The sequence below is a fragment of the Camponotus vicinus genome, unplaced genomic scaffold, assembly GCF_025532165.1.
Source record: "Camponotus vicinus isolate PSW18456_S1 unplaced genomic scaffold, iyCamVici1.0 SCAF_12, whole genome shotgun sequence".
Taxonomy (NCBI): domain Eukaryota; kingdom Metazoa; phylum Arthropoda; class Insecta; order Hymenoptera; family Formicidae; genus Camponotus; species Camponotus vicinus.
This window is the reverse complement of record NW_028141948.1, coordinates 15,872,636-15,895,351: the sequence shown is the minus strand read 5'-3', so window position 1 is coordinate 15,895,351 and position 22,716 is coordinate 15,872,636. Positions and strand designations below refer to the sequence as shown.

At 32.8% G+C, this 22,716-nt stretch overlaps 7 protein-coding genes across 17 annotated transcripts; 3 read left to right on the top strand and 4 right to left on the bottom strand.

Annotated features, from left to right (window-relative positions):
- The first annotated feature begins 230 nt into the window (after positions 1 to 230).
- LOC145963493 (HIG1 domain family member 2A, mitochondrial) lies at positions 231 to 1,323 on the top strand. Its single transcript, XM_083085503.1, has 2 exons — positions 231 to 617; positions 880 to 1,323. Exons 1-2 carry the CDS (start codon positions 485 to 487, stop codon positions 1,038 to 1,040), a joined length of 294 nt encoding a protein of 97 aa, XP_082941629.1. The 5' UTR covers positions 231 to 484; the 3' UTR covers positions 1,041 to 1,323.
- A 334-nt stretch (positions 1,324 to 1,657) lies between these two features.
- Positions 1,658 to 9,065, bottom strand: LOC145963484 (rhotekin-2). 3 transcript variants are annotated; one of them, XM_083085480.1, is made up of 8 exons: positions 8,654 to 9,065; positions 3,821 to 4,011; positions 3,486 to 3,695; positions 3,159 to 3,338; positions 2,963 to 3,057; positions 2,682 to 2,896; positions 2,326 to 2,596; positions 1,658 to 2,210 (listed from the first exon to the last, which is right to left on the bottom strand). In XM_083085480.1, exons 1-8 carry the CDS (start codon positions 8,798 to 8,800, stop codon positions 2,014 to 2,016), a joined length of 1,506 nt encoding a protein of 501 aa, XP_082941606.1. In that variant the 5' UTR covers positions 8,801 to 9,065; the 3' UTR covers positions 1,658 to 2,013. The 3 variants fall into 3 exon arrangements, with proteins under 3 accessions (XP_082941606.1, XP_082941605.1, XP_082941607.1); XM_083085479.1 differs by lacking the exon at positions 8,654 to 9,065 and adding an exon at positions 6,210 to 7,476; XM_083085481.1 differs by lacking the exon at positions 8,654 to 9,065 and adding an exon at positions 4,502 to 4,684.
- Positions 9,066 to 9,213: 148 nt separating this feature from the next.
- Rpn10 (regulatory particle non-ATPase 10) lies at positions 9,214 to 11,205 on the bottom strand. The gene is made up of 6 exons (XM_083085500.1): positions 11,165 to 11,205; positions 10,755 to 10,895; positions 10,561 to 10,672; positions 10,115 to 10,489; positions 9,746 to 10,031; positions 9,214 to 9,671 (listed from the first exon to the last, which is right to left on the bottom strand). The coding sequence occupies exons 1-6, from the start codon at positions 11,188 to 11,190 to the stop codon at positions 9,472 to 9,474; spliced, it is 1,140 nt and encodes a 379-aa protein (XP_082941626.1). The 5' UTR covers positions 11,191 to 11,205; the 3' UTR covers positions 9,214 to 9,471.
- Positions 11,206 to 11,436: 231 nt separating this feature from the next.
- On the bottom strand, positions 11,437 to 14,097 carry LOC145963488 (uncharacterized). 9 transcript variants are annotated; one of them, XM_083085496.1, is made up of 4 exons: positions 13,752 to 14,097; positions 12,680 to 12,813; positions 12,480 to 12,568; positions 11,437 to 12,406 (listed from the first exon to the last, which is right to left on the bottom strand). In XM_083085496.1, exons 2-4 carry the CDS (start codon positions 12,732 to 12,734, stop codon positions 11,537 to 11,539), a joined length of 1,014 nt encoding a protein of 337 aa, XP_082941622.1. In that variant the 5' UTR covers positions 12,735 to 12,813; positions 13,752 to 14,097; the 3' UTR covers positions 11,437 to 11,536. The 9 variants fall into 9 exon arrangements, with proteins under 9 accessions (XP_082941622.1, XP_082941621.1, XP_082941623.1 ...); XM_083085495.1 differs by having other exon boundaries at positions 13,854 to 14,097; XM_083085497.1 differs by having other exon boundaries at positions 12,680 to 12,783; positions 13,854 to 14,097.
- A 1,895-nt stretch (positions 14,098 to 15,992) lies between these two features.
- LOC145963494 (uncharacterized) lies at positions 15,993 to 16,923 on the top strand. Its single transcript, XM_083085504.1, has 2 exons — positions 15,993 to 16,153; positions 16,784 to 16,923. The coding sequence occupies exons 1-2, from the start codon at positions 16,017 to 16,019 to the stop codon at positions 16,833 to 16,835; spliced, it is 189 nt and encodes a 62-aa protein (XP_082941630.1). The 5' UTR covers positions 15,993 to 16,016; the 3' UTR covers positions 16,836 to 16,923.
- On the top strand, positions 16,833 to 17,520 carry LOC145963492 (protein FMC1 homolog). The gene is made up of 2 exons (XM_083085501.1): positions 16,833 to 16,974; positions 17,066 to 17,520. Exon 2 carries the CDS (start codon positions 17,078 to 17,080, stop codon positions 17,384 to 17,386), a length of 309 nt encoding a protein of 102 aa, XP_082941627.1. The 5' UTR covers positions 16,833 to 16,974; positions 17,066 to 17,077; the 3' UTR covers positions 17,387 to 17,520.
- LOC145963486 (short/branched chain specific acyl-CoA dehydrogenase, mitochondrial) lies at positions 17,507 to 22,594 on the bottom strand. Its single transcript, XM_083085484.1, has 9 exons — positions 22,399 to 22,594; positions 21,029 to 21,143; positions 20,803 to 20,903; positions 19,108 to 19,314; positions 18,820 to 18,990; positions 18,595 to 18,720; positions 18,273 to 18,455; positions 18,053 to 18,188; positions 17,507 to 17,982 (listed from the first exon to the last, which is right to left on the bottom strand). The coding sequence occupies exons 1-9, from the start codon at positions 22,432 to 22,434 to the stop codon at positions 17,807 to 17,809; spliced, it is 1,251 nt and encodes a 416-aa protein (XP_082941610.1). The 5' UTR covers positions 22,435 to 22,594; the 3' UTR covers positions 17,507 to 17,806.
- Between the last annotated feature and the right edge of the window lie 122 nt (positions 22,595 to 22,716).

The following is a 22,716-nucleotide window of genomic DNA, read 5'->3' as shown; positions in this document are numbered from 1 at the left end:
TCTTTGAATATTACAGTATCTTTCGCGATTGAATAATTTATTTACTCTCAATTTATATACATAAGTGTCTTATTATACTCTGGTGCTACCGGCATTTCGTGCACATAGCACGGAACGAAACCAGAAATTGTGCACATTATATATTACCCTCTGAGAACATGGACATTGGCTTTGTAGTTCATGTCCACGTTTTCATGTTTATAGAGGACCATGCCATCTCTCGTTCTTCTCTCTGGATAGGGAAAGGAAAAGAGAGAATAAACAAGGTTAAATCAATGTCTCATTGTCATCAAAATTCGATTAACACGAATGATCTATATCTATATCATTTTTTGTTAAAGAATTAATTTAATATAATCATTGTTGAGATTGTCCACGAGACGCGAGTTTGATGCTCTCTGCCACATGACACGAGCATCAGGCATCAGTGGTAATTGGCAGGTACTCTCACAAGTTATCTGACAAATTTCATCAAATACCGAATATGGCCGATCAAAAAGCAGACACTGAGTTAGATTGGGTGAAAATACGAGAAGACTTGAACAGCGATTTTGTTGTCGAGACGATATTCGATAAAGCGAAACGTAAAACACGAGAGAATCCACTTGTACCTATAGGTAAAGTAACCTCTAACAGTGTCAAGATTTCATCTACGCATTTCATTTTTTCCCAATTTATAATAAAAAATTGATAAAAGAACTCAATTTGAAAAAGAATAAAATATTAAGAATGCAATGAAATAAATACATTTCTACAAAGAGAGTATTGCACTATTTTTTGAAAGCTGTCTAGGATATTTTTTTGAAATTTATATAGGTTAAAGAAATATTATTAAATTTACGTATATCAAAATATTTTAGTAGATTTATATTTCTCTAGGATGTTTTGCAACTACAGCAGCACTTACTGTTGGACTTATTAGCTTTATGAGAGGACAATCACAGATGCAACAATATATGATGCGGGCGCGTGTTGGTGCTCAAGCATTTACCATCATTAGCATAGTTGCAGGATTTATTTTGCTACCTAGATCAAGTTAGAATGTAATGCTAATTTGTACAAATGCTGTTGTAGTGTATGAAATACTCCTGCAATCGTCATATTAGATTTATGTATCTAATATGAATATTATATTTTCTCCCAAGAAATACCTGAGTTAGCAAGTACAACATGGATAAAGAAAATGTACTTACCATATCTGTAAATTAATATCTATAAAAATATATTTCCAATTGTTATTAACCAAAATTAAAAATGTATATATATATTGTTTTCTTAACAAGTATATTCTTAATTATCATAATATATGAAAAAAGAAAAATATTTTATTAATTTTCCCATAATCTATTCTCTTCAATTATGTATATATATTAAATGTCAATAATTAAATAATTTAATTATTAATGATAAGGTTTTCAAAAACAAATGCATAGATAATTATACATATGTTATTATTATCAGTATTATATTATAAATTCTATATATTACACATATGTGTATTCTTATTACAGCCATACTAAATATTGCAATGCTCTTATCTTTTTAAATAAACTCATAAAAGCATTATGATAAGGCTGCTACTATATTTTCTTTAATAATAAAGCTTCGCATTATAAAAGTAGAAAAGAAGAAAGAGAGAAACCATTTGAAAGCGAAATCTTTTGTACTCTTTTATATCCACCAAGTTTTGCTATACATATCGAATTATTCAATCAATATATATTACTAATATATTGTTTTTAACCAATACTTACAATTTTTCCTATATTTTTATATATGTATTTTAAATTGAGAAGGATGTCATTTTCAATTTAGGAGGATTTTCAATTTAAAATTGTAAAATATTTAAATATATTAATTTTTAATATATCAAATATATCAATTCCAGATTGTAAAAGTCTGATGTATAGAAAATTGGAAAACTATAGCATACTTATCTCTTTATGCAATAATTCTGTACTTGTCGGATATGTTGGTTCTTCGGAAAAAATGGTGCACGCACGGATAAAATCGTTATACATTTTTATTAGTTAAATGGGATTTTAATGTAATGGCACTTTGTTTAAATGCACCACTGATACTCAGTGAACGGGAACGCAGGCTTGTCAAGCTATTTGTGGAACTACAACTGCTTAGACTAGTGCTAGGTGTGAGATCAAAAATTGTTTGTATAGTAGGTTTCGCGGATGTATAATCCGATGGGATTGATTCTGTAATGAAAGAAATACTAGTTGATAAATAATTCATATTTTTTGAGAAATTTTGAAATATCATTTATCAAATTTTGTAAATTAATGCATATAATAATTAATTATGCATATTTACCAATTAAAGGTGTTTCGTCGTATAAAGAGCCCTGTCTTTTATTGCTGATAAAAGAATTTCTTGTACTTTCAATATTAGACACCCTTTGAACAACTTCTGCAGCATGTTTCCATCTCGAGTGGTCATTAATATGTGCCGATAAGAGCATTAACCATTTTTGAGCATCCTCCTTTGACTCAAATTTTATGGACAATAATTTGTTTATGCTATTGCCAGAATTATTTATCAAAAGTTCTCCGGCAGAAGATTTAGATAATCGAATGGATGTTCTCTACAAATATAAATGAAAAAATTACTTAAACTAAACAATAAATTAATTATAAGAAATATATATGTCTACAAAGTTGTCAACTAACTTTATTAATTGGTATGACATGCTCTGGATTTTGACCTTCTTCTGCATGTTTTTTTGATTCCCATATTTTTATATAAAAACCTTGCAAGCGTGCCCAACAATCTTGATTGTCCACTTTCACATTATTGATGCCCATTTCCTTGCTGATACAGTCTGGTTGCGCTGCCAATCGACAACAAAAATGTCCGAAAAGTGGCAAAGAGTGGTGTTTATGCTCTGAAAAGAAAAAATGCAATTTAAATATTTCAAAAATACATTCCGAACTTTTTATATTTTACTTACCGATATTATTAATAATGAGGTCATGTGTATGAATGTTATCGTCCGTATCATCTAGGGTCAATTTTGCACGAGCTACTAAGTCAAAATGTGGCCCACTGAAAAGAAAGTGTCTAATTAATATTAATATTTATTAATATTTCTAATTTAATAATATATTTATATTTATTAAAAAATATTTAAAAAAAAAACAACTTACGATTTGCCGGAACTAAATTCGTCACGAAGGGAAGCGGCGAGTTTTTTGCCAACAGTTTTCGAAATTGACGAGTGAATCGTTTTTTTTATTCTTCTTGGCGTGCTAGCGATACTTAAATCCTCTTGCAAAACGTGGCTATAGATTTCCAAAACTAATTCAAATTCGGCAGGCACATTGTTACTGAAGGCAAAGTTTATATAAATAAATAAATAAATATAATCATTATCTTCTTTGATTAGTATGATTACAAATATTTTAATTTATGTGCTTACGTCAAATTAATAAATTCTTTACAGAAAAATATATCAGAGAATTATTAAAACTTACAATATTAGAACATCGGGAAAACTGATATCCGTATGAGCCCTATCAATAGGACACAATAAGGATGTATCATGGATTTCCGTGCCCAATCGCGCTAAGCAAAATACAGCGAATCGACGATGATCTCCACGATTTTTGAAATGATCGGAATCTCTCCACATTAAAGGTATTCTAAGATCCGAAATCGATAGCTTGCCCGTAGTTCCAGTATTACTGAAAACAGATACATTATATTATTATTATTAGATATCGTTATAGAAGGAGAATTATATGTCATTCTTTCTCTACGTATTCTTTTTGACATTTCTACAAAGAAAAAAATACATGTAAGAACTAACCACTGTTTTTTAAGAGATTCGCGACGACGGCTTTGCAATTCCGCCATGTAAACCGACATTCTCTCGTTCGATATAAGCAACGCTTTGGCAGCTTCCAAGCTCTGGGCACGGTGCTTTGCGGCTGCCAAAAGTCTCGCCGAGCCTTCTCTCATCTTGATTTCCACCTCGATCTTCTGTTCGAGATCATGCTCCTGAAACACACATAATTCGTAGCATTTTAGCAACCGATTCGAATTAGTTGCTAATCTATCGAGCGTTCGCGAAAATCTTAATTCGAATTTTGAATTAGAAAACTATTCGAAAACTTCAAATGTGAAATCATACGTAGCTCCGGAAAGTGCAATCTCGCAGGTGTTCGCAGGTGTTGAATATAACAAGCGTAAAAAAAAGAAAAAGAAGCGACCGGTAGTTATGATCGAAAAAAATCGAAGTATCAGCAATAAAATGACTATGTGGCTAACACGTGGTCATCACACATTCATTGTATCGAGTTACATACCTAACGAAACGTTTTACATATTTTGCGAACGCATCATTTCACTCATTTTACAAGATATCTATGTAGACCGATTCACGAAGCGTACAATTTAAAATCGTTTTGCGCGATTAAAAGATTTTTATTATAAATTTTACGATATATATTATTACATTCAATATACATAAAAGGAGCCATAACAACACCTGAGAGAGTGTAGTCTTCTCATTCGTCGCTTTTTCAGATCTCGACATATAAAGCTACTATTTTATCGCCACGTAACACGTGTACGAGATGAATGAAAATTCCGCTTTACGAGGCAAGAAATAAACTTTGCGAAAGCGTAAATAAATCGGCGCGATTCTCACAACGCTGTGTAGCAGAACGTGGCGGAATCGGACTGAAATAACGACTCTTCGGGGAAGTGGCTGAATGCACGAGGGGGTGACGTTCACCTCGACAAATTGGCTCCTCCTTCCACCCTCGGGGAACCATCATACAAACACGGAGTATCGATCCGTGCAGTTAGTTTCGTAGTCAGCGTGCACGAAATCACACGGGTCTATCCTTGCGAAACGCATATTTCTCTCTTATAAAAAATATCGGATACAAAATTCCCCCTCTGAGAATTTTTTTTACAATAAATTGCGAATAAATTTTCACGGTATCTTGGAATGAATCGTATAATCCAAAAATAACGAACGCATCAGTAAGATCAATAATGAAGATGATTCATTGCGCGCATCGAGCGATTTCGTATTCCGTTGATGTTGGCGTGACACATCCTTTACCTCGACACTCGAGGTGTGCGCGCCTCGTTCTATCAGAGAGACATGATCGGGTCACGGCGTATTTCTCTCGAATGCCTCGATGGTCTCGAACAGGAATTTTGCAACGACGCAAGGGTAACCGCGGCCACATTTAATCCCTGACCCCGGTGCTGTAACAAGCCTTGATGAAACTCGTTGCGATGCGCACTGTGCGACAAACGAGTTCACGTACAACGTACGACGTAACGCAATTCGCGACTCTCTCATATCCCTGTTTTTTTTTATCCTATACATTTAACGACGTATACTTGTATATAAACGTTTGTTTTGTTAGCGCGAGACATTTCTCCCATTTCGTTTTATCTTGTTCCTTCGATCTCATTGCGTCCTTCATTTCCACATATTCCCCCTCGATTACTTTCTCTCGTGTTGCTAACAGTTCGTGTGCTTTCCCCGACAGCTTGTCTGCCGAAAATAGTCGCCAGAAATCCAATACCCCGTGCGGTTGTGCCTGTAATAGTCACCGCACACGCGCGACACGCATCCTTTTCCTCTCTCGCGTAAATCTCCCAAGATGCACAACGCACGACATGCCTGACATTCGCGACAAGTATGTAAAATAGTTAGAAGAAATTAATATTAAATTATCATATTGAAAATAATTGAAGTGATACATGTATGTAATCACGTCATGTAAATGCATATAAATAATAAATGTGAATAAATATTCGCTTTACATTCTTTGATATTGATTTGTTACACAATTTTCAATATGTTAAGCGAATAACGAATCTCATACAAGATCATTATCTGTGAAAATTTTATACAGTCGAGACTGCCAATCCGTTTGACATTGCCATTTGTATGTCGACCGACGCGATATCACACACGACGTCTAAAAATACGGGCAACTTGCGAGAAAACGTCGGCTTCCGTGAAATGCGTATATGCAATATTATAAACGCGTATAAAATTTTTCAATTTCTATCTCCAATTTAAATCTCTTAATCATGTCTTGTTAAAGAATCTATTAAGTAATATTAAAGAATCTATTAAGTAATATTAAAAGAAAATTAAAAACAAGAATTTTTATACTATAATTTATAGCAATCGATATTTTCGAAATTCTGCGTACAAATCCTACCTTCGAATTTCGTGCAATTTGTCGAACGTAATACAGATCCAAATCTTGAAAGATGTCATTCTTTCCCTGGAGGGTCGGAGTCCTCGATTGGATGCGGGTATCCTCGACGTTGCATCCCTCGTCTCTCGATTTATTCGTATTACGCGGATTCAGTATCGTCAAATGCGGGAAGCAGGAGTCCATTTTTCTGTATTTTTTTTTTTTTCGATACGGTTCTATTCGATATTAATTATCATCAAATATATACAACGAAATCACTCCGATTCCAATAACTTGCGAGCGAGATCGATGTCGAAGACGCATATCGTCGCGGATGAACAATCATAGATCACAGGTCCATTGAAACTGCATTTGCAGTTTACTAAAAATGCCGCACGTGTTAACGAACAGTTTTGCGAATGAATACACGTGACTGGTTTTTTTCTTCGTAGCCTTGACGTATCTTAAACAGGAGCGAAGGAGAGAAGGTTGTCCACTGCTTCTTTCTCGCGAAAAAATTGGAGTCAAGGTAGACTGAGGAGAAGAGGCTCCGCTTCCCTCCAAAACTTTTTCATCCGCTTCTTCTATTGTTCGATACGTTGTATATGTTTTTGTAAACTTTCTGACCTCTAAATTTTGCGTAAAACAATGACGAGAGAAGAGATGTCACATTATCCCGAGGATTATTTCTTCTTCCTGTCCTCTTGTTAACGCGAGCGGCCTATCGTACCGATTGCGAGTCTAATCGCAAACAACGGATAGATATTCGGCCGTCCTACGTTTTTCCGTTAGTTATACAAAGTAACTCGTGACGATATACCGCCTCCGCGCGATGCAACATACGAGAGATGTCGTTTCGCCTTTCGTTTCCCCAAGTACTCCAATTCGTTCGCCTGCTCCACCAAATTTCTCCTCTTCTCCACTTCCGGTAATAGTCGACGCCCAATCGCCTATCATGATTCACCGTCAAGCGGGAAAAAAAGCGATGTTTTATACCCTCGCGGATTGTCTACCAATTTTCGTGCGACGAGACATCTTCCACGACACGTGGAATGTACGATATGCAAATTCGAGAAAACAATTATTATCGGGGCGGTTTAATGAGGCCGATTAAATAGATATTAGACCAAACTGAATACAGTGTACCTGTACAAAAAATCTATGAGTCAAACAAAAATGCCTGCGGTGCCGTTAAATTATGAAAGAGAAGAAAAGAGAGAGGCACGCGATTCTCGGGAGCACCCGACTAATACTGAATGACGCTCGATCATTCGACTGTGTAAGCATCAACAGGACGCACCAGTGCTACGCACCGCACGCGGTAAATCAGCATAGTGACGAGGAGAAAGAAGGGAAGGGGGAGGAGAGAGAGAGACAGAGAAGGGGAGGCGGAGGGGAAGGGATCACCGGCGTTAACCGACAATAGATTGAATAAGAGAGCGGGGCGAATATGAGGAATCGCCCACGTCAAATGGCATCCGCCGACTTTTACATTTAACTGTGTGCATTAGAGTAATTATCGCGTAATTATCTACGAAATAACTGACAGCGTGTGCGTCGCTCTCGAAAGTGTCATAAACCTATTAAATAGTAGTAAATATATTTGTTTCATTACAATAATGAATATTCTCTTATCTGTTAAATATATATCAATTATATTTTCGTTATTATATCAATAATCATGGATAATTACTTGTTATGTATTGTTTCATTATATAAGATATTTATTGAATATTATAGTAAATATATATTAAGAAAAATTTGAGAACTGAAAATTAGAATTGTTTAATTTTAACATCATTGTATACCTCCTGATATCTATTTATATGTGTGTATGTGTGCATTTTCTCATAATAATTATTGTATAATATAAATAGGGTACAAATGTGTGTTTCACAAAATAAATATCCTCTTAGCGAAATCCATAAAAACATTAACAATTCTATTGCAAATAGAATGAATAGCTCCATTTCTCATTTTTACAAACAACCCAATTGTCTCTATAATTTCAATCTTTTTAATATGTATAAGGAATATTTTTCCCAAGATATATCTGTGCGCATAAAATATAAAAGACAATTATACATAATAAGGCAGTATATATACATAATAATTACACATTCTTTGTCTTGTCTAAATAAAAACACCTTATTTATGAGAGCAATGTCAACCTTATAATTATAGTATACAGTTAATATTACAATTGTATACTAATAGCATAATTTTCTCAGATTTCATTTACATTTGAGAAATTTGCCAAGATAACCTAACCTAATCTATCTGATCATTTAAAGTATTTTCACATGTCCTATAAATAGCGAATTTAATAAAAGAAATTTAAATCAATATTTATTAATCTCTATCGAATAACAAGCTAACGAATTTCAATTAATGCAAAGTGCAAAGTATTTTTAGAAGCAAAGTCAATGAACCGTTATCAAAGAAATCCGTTAATTTAAACTCACCACATGACTTCTTGCATTTCTAATGCTTTCTCGTCTACGAACTCTCGTTTGAAAGTCATTCAAGCAGGACAAATAATTATTCTCCTTGTAAGAAACATTGTTTAACGACTTGCGTGACGTTTGAACGCTTTTCTTCCGCGGCGCCATTTTGTAATTTGAATTTTTTATGGTGAATGTGCACGGTTTACCATACCGTTAGGACGCCGAATCAACGCACGGTGAATTTTCATGAACTGAAATTAAAATAAAAATGTTATATTTAAGAGAAATAAATAATTCACAATTATGTAATTTCTAATTCTTTTCCTCGTTTTTCAAAATATGAATTATATATTTAATAATATATCGCATTTATACATCATTGGACGTCAATTTAGAGAGAGGCAGCAAGTGTACATACATATATTACATACATATGTTACAAACATATATTACATATATGCGTTATACTGCCCTCTTATATAAATGAGGACTAAGAATATTTTAGAGATAATTTTTCACAATTGTTTAAAAAATTGATTACAGCCCAAGGGTGTGTAAATTAAATTCGTTCAAGAGAATGAAATTCTTAAAAACATGTATTTAAATAATACAATATGCTGCACTTTGAATCATTGATTCGATTTACCGGGCTTCAAAATATCATTTCGAGTTACTCGAATATGCGTGTACAATATTGCCAATCAAAAGTTAGGCAGTTTCAATAATAATTGATAATATATTTCATAAGCAAGATAGAGATTAGCTACAATATCATACATAATAATGAAAAAGTTCAAATTTAGCCGTAAATATGACTGAACTAAAAAAGAAGCCATTTATTTCTTCTCTTTATCTTTCTCCTTCTCTTTCTCTTTATTTTGTTGTAACGATCCGACAGCTTGGCGAACAGCTTCGGATTGTGGATCCACGCCTGGTAAGTTCTCCAAAACTGATTGCAGAAAAGCAGGATCGGACATGACAGCTGCATAATCTTCTTCTACATCCATCGCTTCTTCTTTTTGAGATTCTAGTTCTTCTACATAGTGATAATAAAAGTAAGTAATTTTAGAATGACTATTAATATTATTGATTTATTTATCATAGACTTACGTTGATCTTGCATAGACATTTGCATAGCGAAGGCGATTTGTTCTTCTTCTGTCATATTAGTAAAATCTGGTACGTTGCCTCTGCATGGAGCAGTGTCATCAGTAGCGGCAGTCGAATCTTCAGCTCCTTCAAGAGACATAGCGAGGGCACGTTTTAGCATAGCTTCCTCATTGGGAGCTTCTTTTATAGTTTCCGGTTGCTTATTTGTGGCAGTCTCATTCGCTTGTGCGCGACGTGCTTCATCTTCTTGTCGTTGCCGTTGTTCCTCCATAGAAACACGTAAAGCCTAAAAGGGAAAAATCATATAATTTATAAAATCATTATTATTTTTAGTAGAAAACACTAATAAGATGTATTTTAGGTACCGACCAACGCAAGTTCGGGATCTTCATTTGGATCGACACCAAATTCAAATGCAGCGCTACCCATACCAGCTGCACCCATTCCATCTTCACCCTGTATTATAGGAGAAGAGATCAGGGCATCTGATAGATGTGGTCCTGGTGGAACAGTGACGAGATGACTTCCGGTGCCATCTTTACCATTCAATGCATTCACAAAGGCTGTCAGTACTTCGTTATTAATAGTCTCTTCGCCGAAACTTATGACATCAACATTCACTTTTTCCTTTTTCAAACGTTTGGCTAGTTTTACCAATTCCTTCTCGTCAATATCTATTGGACTTCCGATAAATGCAACAATACGCATTTTATGGTTTTTGCCTTGTCGATGCTTCAATGCTAACTATAAGTTTTACAATCCTTAATGCATGTTTGGCAGATATACTTGAGTAAAGTTAAATAAGTTATACATACATGAGCAATCCTAATTCCTGTGATGAGACACAATTTTCCATTTGGTTGAACCTGATGAAGCTTAGACAGTATTCTGCCGACATCACTTGTGAGTGTTGCTAATACTTCAACGCTAAAAAAATTAAGGGATTTATATTTAACATGAGATAAATTTTTACGTCCGTAATAATATGAACAATACATCTGAATCATACTTCGCAAGAGTTATGAGACCAACATTGTTCTCAGGATTCGAACGAGTCTTGGAATGACACACCAAGTTGACAGCATCTTGCTGGGCTTGCAATCGAGTAGGTACGAAATCCCCGTTTCGCATATAATCGCTGTTATCAACGCTGCATATATCGAGATTAATTAGTCTAAGATCATTTAAGTAACATTTAAGAGCAAATATTTCAGAGAGGCTCATTATATATATTTAAGATTGTCAACGTCATTGTCATCGCGCTAACCTCGAAATTGCGATACAGCTAACTCTAAAGACGCGTATGGAATTAAATCAGAGTTAAAACATCTTATCATAGGGTAAACCGATTTCGTAAATTCAATAGTAATATCGCCAGTGGCGATAAAAAATTAAGAATAAAATTTAAAAAAGACTCACCATATCATCGTACTTTCCAGCACCATGTTGGATAGATCGTCTGTTGACTGCTTTATTCGACGCGAGGCGGCGCGGCAATTTAATCCAATTTTCATCAACTCACGTTTCGGCTTGTGCGCATGCGTACGTATTTAAAGAGCAACAGCTCGTCATTCATTAACTAGATTCACTTTAACTTTTACGTCATAAATAGCAATGATTGACAATGATCAACAGCTTTACATTCCTTCTTTCTCTTCTTTTTTTTTTATTTATTAACTTAATTTATTAACTTAATTTATTAAATTAATTATTTATTTATTAAAGAACACAGTTTTGAAATATATAAATCATCTCGTATCATACATGTATAAAAAGATAACAATATTCTATTCATGTAGAATGTGACTTAATTACGTGACTCGAAAAGACGAAGGTGGGTGACGGGGGCGGCGAGGACGGTAGCGAATTATCGTCGTTTAAAGCGAGCGACGAATATCTTGGCGCTTCGCTCGAGAAGACGGCTTGCTCGTAAGTTGGCGGCAAATCTTCCCGCGCGGCAGCCAAGGCGTGCAATTTCCTCGCTTGCTTCCTCTCGTCCAGGATACGTAAAATAATCACGATCGGCCCTATCAGCAACATGATCGCTCCGATCGCTACCATAGCGACCGCCGTGACCGCGCCGCTATTATGAGAGAATCTTATCCTGCTGCTGCTCCTTCGAAGGCTACTGTTCGTCACTTGACGATCGCTGTTTTCGCGGGCAAAGAATTTTGGTTCGCGCGATACATCGTTCACGGAATTAAGATCCTTTTCCTTCGCATCACTATTTCCCTCCTCCTTCGATTCCGAAACGGATCCGGTGACGTTCTCTTTCGCGTGGGTGTTTTTCGAGGTTTTATCGTCGAGGAAATACTCCCTGTCCCGAGCTATCCTAGAAGTTTTGCTCGACGAGCTTTTATTTTCGCGATGATTTTCTATTCGTAATTTTTGTCCATCAGTTGTCGAATTTTCAAAGGGATTTGATAGGAATAGCGCGGATCGTTGCTCTTTCGAAGCGATCTCGAACTCGTTTTTGATTACATTCAATCCAGGATAATTTCTGCCATTTCGTACAGATGATTCTGGATCTACTCGAATTATTATCTTCTTATTCCGATCGATCAATTGATCCTGGGCGGATACTATGGCGAGATATTCATTTTCGGCGCGTCTTATAGATGTGATGGTGGATTCGATAGACAAATCGATCGATGAATTTGTCTGCGAAAAAATAAATCCTATATATCAATAATTTTATTTTTCTGATTAACAATTAAGTTCGAGTTTCAATTACCTCGATAGTGTAACCAGTTTCCAGCATTCTCTTTCGCAAGGTATTAACGCCTTTTTGAACAAGGATGATAGCGACGGTGTTCCAGATGACTAGATGTAATATAATGATTATTCTTGAGGCCCATCTGTTTGTTCTCAAAGTGAGAGACATTACGGCAACATCACATTGGCGATTAATCGGAAGTCAAGGCATGAATATACCTTTCACACACCTGCTGCTCCTTCCTCCATGATAACTAAGCGACATTTTCGTCATTATATATTCACCACTTAGATCTCACGTGGGCAGTGAATGACATATATATCTGTGAGATGTTGAAAGAATACCGCAGGATCTAACAATTTCAATATTCTATATATATATTAAAAGGTTAAATACATTAATTCTATACGCCATCAGAGAGATCAATATGTCATTCTTGTATGAATGATAAATAAAAAATGATAAATAAAAAAATTGCTAAATTATAATTTAATTATTCAAAAAAATTTTTCATATTTTATATAATATTTAATTTTAAAAAATGCGTTTAAAACGTGTTTTAAATATATTTTGCTAAATAAATATATCAATTGCATATTTTATTCTTGGATACTGCTTTATTCGATTTAACATTAATTATTAATTTTATTACAGATGTAAAAGTAATACAATAGAACTTTTATTATCCGAACTATTCGATGAATAAGTGTTTGGATGATCGATTTTTTCAGACAATCGAACTATCAGATACTCGATTGTTTGAAAAGGAAATTTATTCATTATATAATTCTGTAAATGCAAATATACAAATTATATTGCATTTATTAAATATACAAATTATATTAAATTATAATTATATTAATTTTACAACCTCCTTCATTCTCCATTCCTATTTTCTCCATTTCTATTTTCTCAGTCTTTTTCTAAGTTGTTCTTTTTATATTTTATACACCTATTATAAAATCTAATTTTAATGATATATATGTATTTAAAAAAAAGCCAACTATAATTGCACAGTAAAAAATTATAGTTGAGATTATACTACTTTTATAGTTTTTACTATTAGTTTTTATTATAAGGTTGATAATAATAACCTTGTGCGTAGTAATAATAATTTCAAATATAGTTACAACTAAAAATAACTTCCCACACAGCACATTATACTAAAAGATAACGAAAAGGTGTCTTTTTTAAGTTATCTTTTCGACAAAACGAAAAGATGTCTATAAAGAAAAAATAAATGTATATACATCTAAACTCTTACTTGCGTAATCTGTAATATGTACATACGTTTATTTTTATTTCCTGACACTGTCGAAATAATCGAGCGTTCATTTGATTAAACAATAACTATTCGGATAACAGAAGTTCTACGGTATTTGTTTTACGTACAACACGCGTAGAAAATTATTTCAGGTGTCGGCGGGGCACTAATTTATGCGTGTTAAAACACATGAGATAATCTCTGAGTCACTATAATAGCAAACCATTTTGAGAAAAAAAATTTGGAAATTTTTATATAACGATACTATAACAATTCACAGTATGAACAGTCGTTTTAAGCGCAGCACGATTACGACTTATTTGTCCATTGCAGTTATACGCGACGGGTCGTAGAGAGCAATAGCGAATGACTCATTTCCACTACCTTGCACCATCCCGTTATCCCGTAACGCTTTATACATGCGAAACATGACGACCCTGAAAATTGATGTCTCGTACCACTAACGACTGTATTGTAAAGACAGTTAGCCTCGAGTTCTTGCGTAGTTTGAAAAATTCGCTGTACGCTAAAGCTCTGTCAGGAAAAGTATAATTAAAGTAAAAAGTAAAAAGCACAATTGATAACAACAGAAATGCAGTTATATATACACGAGAAAGAAAATTATTGCATGTGTATATACCATGGTAAGTGACGCAATAGCGTCATAACGCTAAATATATAAAAAAACTGGATCCGAAAAATTATCTATTTTTCTAATTCTGGAATGTTTTTCATTTCTATTTCTTGTATAGATAATTGTGCAATTGTCTTTTCTAGACGTCAGGATATTTTGTAGTTTTACTACTTGTATATTTAATTTTTCTTCTGCTCAAGTATAACGCGATTCAGCAGCAGTTAATTTTTTATGAAAGATTCAAATGCTATATGTTTAAAACTTTCTTTATCAGATGCTATATTTTTCACGTGCTTTTCTAATATTGAGAATTTTGCTTGGTTTTTTAATCTCGGAAGAATGATCTCCAACAAATAGCTGCTTCTCTAAGATTGTAAACTTTTGAAACTGTGAATATTCTTTCATCAAGATATGGTTTCTGTCCCGTAAAATTTTCTTTGGTGCATCAGAGACAGATTACTATTTATAAATAATAAGAGATGAAGTTTAAACTAATTATAAACTAAATATATATCAAATAAATTAATTATTCCATATTATTACCTTTCAATCTTTATGGATACCTCAATTTTTTCAAATAAGATATCCACAAGTGTTATATATTATCCATGGGCGCAAAATTATAAATAATTACACCTATAAATTTCATATGATTGCACTTTTGATACATGACAAAGATATTTTCATTGCTTTCCATTTCTTCTTCATAAAACCCTCTTGAGATGCTATAAGAATATATATAAATAGTTTTCATACGAATTTTTTACTTTTTAAATTATTTTGTTTGCACCATACAAAAGTTAACAAAACCTACATGTATCCATAATATCAGTCATTTTTCTGTTGTGCAATTTAAAAAGTGACAAACTTGTGTATGTTTAAAATAAATTTGTTCCATTAGTTCCACTATACTAGGTCTTCCTGTTTCTTTACATTTCAATGATTTAATGTTGATGTAATCGCCATGAACTAAATATTCTATAATAATTTGACGCGTTTTTTCAGATTTTTTATTAGTACGATCTTTTTCTTGCATTTTAAATTCCATTCCTTGAAAATCGGTCAATCGAATTAGTTGTTTTATTATCTGAAAAAATAAATTTGTTGCATATAAGTTAATAGATCTTTTATCATTTATTTTTGTAATATGTATAAAAAATGATGTATATTTAAAACTTGTTGAGAAATATTATATATTATTCTACATCTTCTATATAATAAAACAATATAAAAGAGATTTTCAGACATTTTTATAATAAATATATATATTTACCTTTAATTCTGTATATATCTCTTTGTTTTGTAACATTTCAAAAATACAATTTAATAAATACAATATTATTATTCTAATTTTTGATAATATTAGATTCTAATGGGGAAAAAATAAGAGATTTTTAAATTTGCAATCGCACAACTTTTGCATCCAATAACTCTTCCGGCCATCGCGATGATGATACCATCTAAAGCGGCGTCTACAATGAGATTTTAAGGCGTAAGCTTAAGAAATTGACCAATCACAGTCAAGTATTAAACGAATACTCGACTGTGATTGGTCAATTTCTTAAGTCTTACGTCTTAAAATTTCATTGTAGACGACGCTTAACGAACATCAGGAGAAATGAATGGAAGATGAAGTGCGCCTGCGCCATGTTCAGTCATGTCGGAGACGAACAACTTTGTGCTGGTGACTCGTCGAAGGAGACATCGTAAGGCAAAGAAAAACTTTTGCGGAAACGTGTCTACTCAAAACGTAGTTACGCAGGACTGCGAGGTCGATTGCGAACTTCTCCTTCGGTAAGCTCGTGTCTCGTTTCTCGAATCAGCGAAATAAGGTTCGCCGGTTACCTAACCTAATTTCTGATCCCCTTAACCCGAGTCAGCCTCTAATCGCAATACGTTTTACGGCGATTTTCAGCACGTTAGGCAACACGCTAATCGAGGTCAGAGATACGTCGTTTACCAAGTTTGTTCTTAGCCAACTGACGGACTCTCTAACTGTCCTAGACTCTAACGGTATTTCCGAGATAGTCTGCTATGGGTTAGGACGATTCTCGCAGTACAGGTCATCGAAATGTCAATTGGCGCTTCTGCTGTGCTTGAAGGCGCGACACGTGGACGCTCGCGTGCACGTGTACGACCCAGTGTTTTGCCCCGAGGAAGTGCAAGTTTTGCGTGCTCTGGGTCTAGAGGTTATAGAGGCCAACGAGGAGGGCAAGCGTATCGTCCAGCGAGATAAAACGACTCTCGTATACATGCCGCATTGTTCGCGGCAATTGACCAATAATTTTCTCTACGCAAACTGGGGAGAGGGATTAAGCAATTGCATTCTGCTCGCTAATAGCTTCTCAGGGATAGTTGACAGTTGTTTGCACAGGGATCCACTGAATATGGGTTACATATTGCGCATTCGACCTTATGTTACAGAAATTCAATTGGAAAATTCCTTTGCGTACGAGGAAGTTTTCAACGACCTTAGCATTCATATCTTTACCAAGCAAGATTTGCTTAAAACCCCGGCAGATTTCTGGAACTCTAGAGAGGAACCACAATATTTAACGGACGACATCGAATTTATTGCAGCTGCACATTGATAAATAGTATTCGACGCGAATTATGTAATTATTTTTTCTGGTTCTCGTAAGTCGGATTATAATATAAAACGTAGACTTTTCCTGTTGTACAACTAATGGCTTAATTCACTTTTAGAATACAGCAACAATGAATGGTAATATCAAAATTGTTCGTTCTCTCGTACGAGAAATACGCCGAGTCTCGCAGAATAAGAGTACGAAAGATAATGCAATGTTACAGTATATCATGGAACAAGCGCATGCTCATAAAGAGACGTCTCAAGTTTTGTGTAAAGCAAGAGAAGAATTGAAGAATTTAGCGGAGACGTATCTTTGTTATTTGAAATCTCAACAAACTTGTAAAGATATTCATAAACAATATGCTGGTAAAGGTGAACGTAGTATAAAAGAAACTGCAGATCTTGTAGGTTTTAAACTACCTCATGATCCAAAATAAAATGAATAGTAATATTTAAAGTATCATTAGCGATACAAGTATTCTTACCTGTCCATTTGCCTGTCTATTGTATTTCTGAAAAGATAATCTGTAAGTGAAGATTTTAATTAAAGATTATCATACATTAACACAAATCTGAATTTATTTTATATAGCACATTTCTTTGTACATCTCTCTTATTTTCAAAAATACGAAATTGTACGCGTATCATTGTAATAAATATATTTCTTTTAATTTTAATATTTAGGAATTATAGGTTGTACATTAGAACATTGGAAAATTGAATTATAATATAAAAATACAAAAATATATTCCTAAAATGAGGAAATAATACATGTGTCTTATCTCAAAAATGACAATCATGATGTAACTTATATACTTATACATCACAATTTTTAAAAAATTTATACTAATTGCCGTTTAGGAATATTGTTTACGTATACATTTTGCAATTGTAGACAACTGCATATTACTTGTCCCTTCGTAAATAGTGCCAATTTTTGAATCTCGAAAATATTTTTCTTGTGGAAATTCTGTCGTAAATCCAACACCTCCCATGAAATCAATGCACTTTGCAGTGACACGTAGCGCAGTTTCTACATAACATGATATATTATTCTTTTGTTGAATTTATAAAAAAGAATTTGATATTGGCAAATTACATACCAGATGCAACTAATTTGGCCATAGCCGCTTCTTTCATCACATCCTTTTTAGCATCTACCAATCGTGCCGCGTTATAAACGAGCAATCTAGCGCATTCGAGTTCGGTTGCAACTTGAGCTATTTGATGTTGCATCGACTAAACACAGATTTCACAAATTAGGAACATAAATCTCTTAAGTGACGATTTTTAATACAAAATAATAAACGAATTCTTATATACCTGGAATGAAAAAACATCATGTCCAAATTGTTTTCTTTCCAACGTGTAGGGAATAGTCGCATCTAGGCATCCTTGTGCTATACCGATCATCTGTGCACCAATTCCAACTCTGCCTTCATTTAAGAATCCAGCAGCATATTTATATCCATGTCCAAACTCGCCTAAGATATTTTTTTCAGGTACCTAAAGAATAAAAATATGAAAATAATATTGATTATATAATTGATTTTATGTATTTATATTTGGTAAGAGCAATATCTACATATTCACATATGTACATATATGCAAAGGGATTTATTGTTTTATCTTTGATTATACATACTCTAACATTGTCGAAATGAATCATGCACGTTCCGGATGCTTTAATACCTAATTTATCCTCTGGTTTAGCAACTGATAAACCAGGCGTATCGCGATCCACGAAGAAAGTTGTGATACCGCGATATCCCTGTTTTAATTAATAGAATATTGGATCAGTTGACTTTCTAAGATTTATGTAAATAACCATTTCATTTTTTTTTTTTATCAAATACAAGGATCTGCTCACCGCGGAAGGATTCGCATTAGCAAAAACTAAAAAAACTCCTGCGATATCAGAATTTGAGATCCACATTTTCGTTCCATTGATAATGTAATCAGAACCGTCTTTTTTTGCTACAGTCTTAAGGGAAAAAGCATCTGATCCTGCTCCAGGTTCCGTTAAGCAAAAACTTCCAGCCTTAGAAGGATATATTAAAAGAGAATTTTAAATTATTTTATTTTTTTAGATCTACATATACATCAGAGAAAATAATGTATATTTTCATAATGTAAATGTGTATCGATAATAGCTTACGTAGTTTTGTGCTAATTTAGGCAAATAGATTTGCTTTTGATCTTCGGATGCAACTTTAATGATCAGCGAATTCACCAATGTGTTATGAATGTCGACAAGAGCCGCTACAGCTCCATCGACTTTAGCAACTTCTTCGACGGTCAAAATAGTACTCATAAAATTGCAACCTGCACCGCCGTAATCTGTTGGAATTTCGAGACCCATTAACTGAAATTGGCAAAATTTCAGATATTAAAATATAATATTTTTTTATTTAATATAGTAAAATATTAAAAAGATTGCGTTATATACGCAAAATAATAAAAAAATTGGCATATTTTATTATTAAACATTATGAAATTTTATAAAAATAATTTTTTCTCCTAGCGTGAGAACGAGGGAGAGTAGCGAATAAAAAATTTTCAAGATTTATTTACATATAAATTACTATTCAGATTTTGACTACATTCTGAAGCAAATGTAATTAATGTATATTGTAAAAAAAATGGACTAAACTTACACATTATCACGAAATTTTTATGTCTTATTACAAACACAAAGATAAGAAAAAAAACAAGAATACTTTTCCTCATTGCTGCACAAAGACAAATTGTTTTTTATCGTTTTACATATGTATTGTGTACAAATATCGTGTAAAAATATCTTTACATAATACGTATGCAGACTGCAAGATAAAAAATATCTTGTCTTTATACAGTTTGTAATGAAAATATATATCTTCTTTCTTTATCTTTTCCAATTTGTTAATTTAGTGCATAAAATGCGTGAGATATTCGGTATTATCACATTTATGCAATAAATCTCGCAATTGCTACCAGATAGATACAATATTTTGATTGAAAACTTGAATATATGTATTTTCTTATCGAAACTTGCAATATACGACTAATTAATAGATTTTGCGAAATCCATCAGTACCATATAAAATATGTCGATTTTATCGATCAAATTGTGTCAGTATATCTTATAAGTGTAAAAAAAGTATTAAAAGAATATGAATTATATAAAATGTGTGCGAGAGAAAGAGAGATAGCTTTTTATTTCAAAATATTTATCAATGCAAGATTAATATCTGGGAAATTTAATTTGTTGCTAATTTCGTTTCGATTTTGCTTATGTAATCTCAATATTATTTCTTCCTATTAGTTCTTCTTTATTGGTGATTAAGAAATTATCTCGCGTCAAATGCTTTTGATACACAAACGACAAGACCGGCTGTTTGTACAAATGCTACATTGATCACTTTCAATGACTTTAATATATTCGTTGTCTGTTGCTTGATTGTTTACTTCCTTTATCTTTTGATACACACTCGGCACATTACATTCTGTTCCTTATTTAAATACGAACGCATTTTATTTTGTTTTTTTATATATTTGAAAAAGCAAAAATTCTTTTTTTTAATTGTATTTTTATATGTATAACTATAATAAATATATAAATAATATAAATGTGTGAATGTATAAATAAAAAATATTAACATAAAAATATAAGTTATATACTTCTAAGTCTCTCATAAACATGTAGATATGTACTCTCTCTAAATATGATTGAAATAAACAGATTTAAATATTATCAATCTCTCGATTTAACACAAATTGATTGAGAAATCGTAGACATTTTTTGAATATACACACATTCGATTTAAAAGTTTAACTCGATCTAAGATTCAAAAATTGTTTCGAAAAAACTTACGCCGTTCTCGAAGAGCGTTTTCAGGACGTAATCATCTATTTTCCCTTCTTTTTCCATTTTTTTGACGAGTGGGGCAATTTCCTCTTTTGCTAGTTTAGCGACTGAGAAACATAAATATACGATATTTGTAAGTTCCATCGATATGTCGCAAATAGACTTGCAAATCGACTAGCTTGTTTATCATTTTGTGGTAAATTGCACAATCTTGATAAAAAAATATTTTTACCAGTTTCTTTCATCATTAATTCGTCATCGGTAAACTGCGTCAAAGGAGCTGGACAGTGATCTAATCTTGATGTACACAAATGTACTCCTCGCGTTTGCATCAATTTTTTTGGTATCTATAAAATGCATATATTATACAAAATACGTATATATATTTTTTTTTTCCTAGTATATACGAAACATATATATATATATATATATATATATATATATATATATATATTTGTTAGTAAAAAATATATATTTCTTGTTCTTCTTACATTAAAAAATATAAATGATAAATATGTATATGCGTGCAGAAAATAGATAAGCCTAGTCTATCAATTGTAATCAGTCATTTAATCGTAGAACATGATACTGCACAAACATTCAGTTACATACAGAATATTTTTAACAAAATAGTAAAACAAAATAGTAAAACTGATAGTATGCAGAAAAATAAAATTGTTATGACTAATAAAATTATAATTATAGTTATTTACCTTGAAGTAAAATATGGTATCACATAAATGTTAATTATATATATTGAATATGTTTAGTAGACTAGTAGATATGAAAACAGTAATACACAGCAAAAATAAATGCTAAGTTGTTTGGAATTAATATTAGAATCTTTCTCTCGCACAGAAAGTAACAAAATCAGGTGCAATTGGACTAACTTCTTTAATTTAAAAGTCTTTTTACTTATGTATAAATAAATTGTATTTGTCATTATTATTTCGTTGAAAACGCGAATATAATTAGAAACAGATTGGCTATAAAAAGTAAAATAATAAACAACAAAAAGTAATAATTTATATAAAATCTAAAATGGATAAGGGAAGTAGGTGCCGATAAAATCAAGCATAAAGATAATGTGCTTATCTCTTCCTAAATTTAGAGATAAAAAAAATACATACATATATACATATATATTTTGCAAATAAAAAAGTTTAATCGATTTTTGGTTTAGAACTAATAAACAATCAGCTCAATTGATCGAATTTAATTATTTAAATTATTTAAATGCAATGACACGATATATATGGAGACAGATATTTTATATTTTAAATTGGAATCGTTTTCGATTTTATTTTCAAAAATACAAAAAATTATTGTTATTTACTCGGTGTTGTTGTAATAGGTACAATTTGAGAAACAAAAAGAGTTTCATTTATGTGTGTGTATGTATATATATATATATATATATATATATATATATATATATATATATATATATATATATATTTGTGTGTGTGTGTGTGTGTGTGTGTGTGTGTGTGTGTGTGTGTGTGTGTGTGTGTGTGTGTGTGTGTGTGTGTGTGTATATATAAATTCAGCAAAGCATAACGAAAAGAAGAAAAGAAAAATAAATAATTTATGCTCACGTACTTCACGGAAGATTGATCTGAATATGGACGCGTTCATGTTTGTATGTTCCTTGGATTGGTGTTCAAAGATACGTTCGACGATGCTAGCAGTCCGCAAGCTAAACTAACACTGACTAGGATCATTTGTGCGGGTCGGTTTTTTGTCGCTCCGAACCGATCGAGTGAAGCCGAGCTGGATTGTGCCTTCATATAAAAACAGGTTGTTGCGTAATAAAAAACTAAGAAGTTAATCATGTCAGGCCAGCTACAGTGCTCCAACAGTATGCTTGGAGTATTTGTTACGTCTCTCTTATTTATTATATGCGCCCGCAACAATTGA

Coding starts and splice junctions, on each gene's coding strand:
- LOC145963493 (XM_083085503.1), top strand. CDS start 485: ATGGCCGATCAAAAAGCAGACACTGAGTTAGATTGGGTGAAAATACGA. Junction 618..879: donor GAATCCACTTGTACCTATAG/GTAAAGTAACCT, acceptor ATATTTCTCTAG/GATGTTTTGCAACTACAGCA.
- LOC145963484 (XM_083085479.1), bottom strand. CDS start 6,392: ATGGACTCCTGCTTCCCGCATTTGACGATACTGAATCCGCGTAATACG. Junction 3,058..3,158: donor GAATTTAGTTCCGGCAAATC/GTAAGTTGTTTT, acceptor CTTTCTTTTCAG/TGGGCCACATTTTGACTTAG. Junction 2,897..2,962: donor CCTCATTATTAATAATATCG/GTAAGTAAAATA, acceptor TTTTCTTTTCAG/AGCATAAACACCACTCTTTG.
- Rpn10 (XM_083085500.1), bottom strand. CDS start 11,190: ATGGTGCTGGAAAGTACGATGATATG. Junction 10,490..10,560: donor CAGGAATTAGGATTGCTCAT/GTATGTATAACT, acceptor TAAAACTTATAG/TTAGCATTGAAGCATCGACA. Junction 10,032..10,114: donor AAGATCCCGAACTTGCGTTG/GTCGGTACCTAA, acceptor TTTCCCTTTTAG/GCTTTACGTGTTTCTATGGA.
- LOC145963488 (XM_083085492.1), bottom strand. CDS start 12,629: ATGTCTCTCACTTTGAGAACAAACAGATGGGCCTCAAGAATAATCATT. Junction 12,407..12,479: donor AAACTGGTTACACTATCGAG/GTAATTGAAACT, acceptor ATTTTTTCGCAG/ACAAATTCATCGATCGATTT.
- LOC145963494 (XM_083085504.1), top strand. CDS start 16,017: ATGTCGGAGACGAACAACTTTGTGCTGGTGACTCGTCGAAGGAGACAT. Junction 16,154..16,783: donor GATTGCGAACTTCTCCTTCG/GTAAGCTCGTGT, acceptor CTTATGTTACAG/AAATTCAATTGGAAAATTCC.
- LOC145963492 (XM_083085501.1), top strand. CDS start 17,078: ATGAATGGTAATATCAAAATTGTTCGTTCTCTCGTACGAGAAATACGC.
- LOC145963486 (XM_083085484.1), bottom strand. CDS start 22,434: ATGAACGCGTCCATATTCAGATCAATCTTCCGTGAA. Junction 18,991..19,107: donor CTAAATTAGCACAAAACTAC/GTAAGCTATTAT, acceptor TATCCTTCTAAG/GCTGGAAGTTTTTGCTTAAC. Junction 18,456..18,594: donor TTCATTTCGACAATGTTAGA/GTATGTATAATC, acceptor TTTATTCTTTAG/GTACCTGAAAAAAATATCTT.